The following is a 2,500-nucleotide window of genomic DNA, read 5'->3' as shown; positions in this document are numbered from 1 at the left end:
ACACACACACACACACGCACACACACACGCAGACACACACCAGCTTTTAACAAAAAGACACATCAGCAAACATACACGCTGCTGCCACGGTTACCCTTTATCTCCGTTTGAGTCCCTGTTTCCAGCATAAATATCTTTCACACACACTAAACACTCACTAGACAGTGTCTCCGAAAGGCGCAACAGTAGTACTTTAGTATATAGTAGTATGGCTATGCTATACACACACTCCCAAACAGTGAATGAGTGTAGGTCAATATTTGACGGACAAGTCACTTCACTGATGAAGCTCAATATCTGGGAAAACGGTTTACATTGGTTCACTAATCATTCATGCCATTCAAGTATCTGGATCAAAGAAATGATGCACATGTCATGTAGAGGTTGATTTCCCCTCTCAGTGAAGAGGATCGACGTGAAGATGGTGATGTTTTGGCATCAGATCTGAACGGTCTGTCACACCTGTTCCCTCTTTCTCTCTCTCCTCTCCAGAAATGATTCAAACAAAGAATAAGCCTCTTTTTAACTTGTACATAGCCTCGAGGAATGTCACCACTCTGCTTTGAATTTATCCATATTTAATAACAGTAATGGTTATAATAATAAATAATGATAATCCTCATCTTCTTCCTAGTAGAAGGCCCTGTCTTCGCCCTTCCGGTAACAATGTCAACTCCATCAGGGTTCCGGGTTCGATTCCCACTGATTCCCACCCGTGTCAAGAATAGATGCGGTAACCATAGGGATGGGCGATACTGACAACATAGAGTTTCGATCCTTTTGACCAAATACCTCGATATTGATACTGCAACAATATTGTAAGGATGACTATTGCTGATTTCACTTGATATTTGCACAATGATATTTTTGATAAATAATAATTGGTAATTTGGATATATTGACTAAGGTTACAACTAGAATAGTCTGGCAAATTCTGAAAATGACATCACGTTACTGTGATAAAGCATTTAAATCCAAGCAAAGACAACACTTACATCGCCTCACGATATTACGGCTTCCAAAATTGAAGACGATATCTAGTCTCAAATCACAAAATCGATATAATACATATTTAAATCGCCCAGCTCGAACAAATGATATTATAGAAGCCGTTGGTAAAAAATAAATCCACCAAATGGCTTATCATTGATGGAATACTATCCTGATAATGTGATAACGTCCGTCGTGGTGGAGAGTCGTGGTTGCTAGGGGGCGTGTCTTACCCTTCATGGTAACCAGGGTGGGGCTAGGTAGTAGAGGCAGGGTCAGCAGGAAGAGGAAGTAGACCACCGACAGACCGTTGTAACGGAACGACGAGGCTGAAGATAAAGAAACACATCGTCACCATTCATTAAGGAGTGGCTCTACTGTATCAAGTGAAGACAAGGAGAGCTTACAATATGGGTATTATATAAAGTGTGAATGTGAATATATAATACAGTCATATAATCATACACTCTATATTGTATTGTAAAGGTTAATATTCTACAAATTATTATAAATACAAAAAATGTAATGTAAGTTTTCCGGTTTGTAATATTATGAACGTATGTATTTTGAATTTTTACATTAATGCAACAAGGTATTAGAAACATGGCAGATCAAAGCATCCTCAGTGTTTGGACTAACTTAATAGTTTCTTAACCCTATTGCTGTTTCACTAACGTCACACTTTATTTTCCCAAACTAAACCTCAATCCGTACCGGTTTAGATTCACCAGAACTGTCACCGGCTGATTTGAACACCAATATGCGTGGTGCTGTCATGGTTTACCAAATACAGATTAGTCAAACTGTTATCTGATCATTGCAAAAAGCAAAAAATATATGTTTTTTAGGGCAGAGAAGCAGCAGATGAGATTAGGATTATTTAGAACCATGTGCCACACATTAAGGCATTCATACTTCCTTCAATGTATACTTCTATTTAAAGTCACTGTATTAGTAAGAGTTATTATTCATTTACACATTCTAATCATGAATTGTGTAATAAGTAGTCATTCAATCATAATTTTTACATGTATGAATGTTTTATATGAATCTTGTGAACAAATTAAGAATTTATTGTAAAATCCCCGACCTTCAAGATATATATTGTTCTCGTTCTAGAGGAAATAAATATTGTTCTCGTTCTAGAGGAGTATGTAATATGTATTGAGACCACTGTTAGTGATGATATCACCTCGCAGTACTTTTTGATAATTACATTTATCTTCGATCTTTTCTAAAAATGTTTTCTTGTAACTAAAATACAAAACTATATTCAATCCTAAATATCAATATCGAAATTGGTCTCGTAGGTCCAACATCAGACATGCTCCTTTTAAAAGCAAACATTGCAAATACAATCCCTTGACATCTGATTGATGGACAATTGGTTATTTCACAACCTGTCTTAACATACAACGCAAATATTGCCCTTAACAATAATTCCTTCGCACGCACACACAGGACAGTAAGACAGTTGTAGAGAAACAATGGAAACAGAAGTACAACACCA

General features: G+C 36.8%; 1 protein-coding gene across 1 annotated transcript in view; it reads right to left on the bottom strand.

The window, feature by feature from the left end:
- Positions 1–2,500, bottom strand: part of si:dkey-11f4.7 (piezo-type mechanosensitive ion channel component 2) — a 49,473-nt gene that overhangs the window by 46,785 nt on the left and 188 nt on the right. The window contains 1 exon segment of the mRNA XM_056597962.1: positions 1,224–1,319. Coding sequence (XP_056453937.1) covers positions 1,224–1,319 — 96 coding nt within the window.

This window comes from Gadus chalcogrammus, chromosome 1 (genome assembly GCF_026213295.1).
Source record: "Gadus chalcogrammus isolate NIFS_2021 chromosome 1, NIFS_Gcha_1.0, whole genome shotgun sequence".
In the NCBI taxonomy this organism is placed as follows: domain Eukaryota; kingdom Metazoa; phylum Chordata; class Actinopteri; order Gadiformes; family Gadidae; genus Gadus; species Gadus chalcogrammus.
The sequence above is the reverse complement of the archived record's forward strand: the minus strand, read 5'-3'. Positions and strand labels throughout refer to the sequence as shown.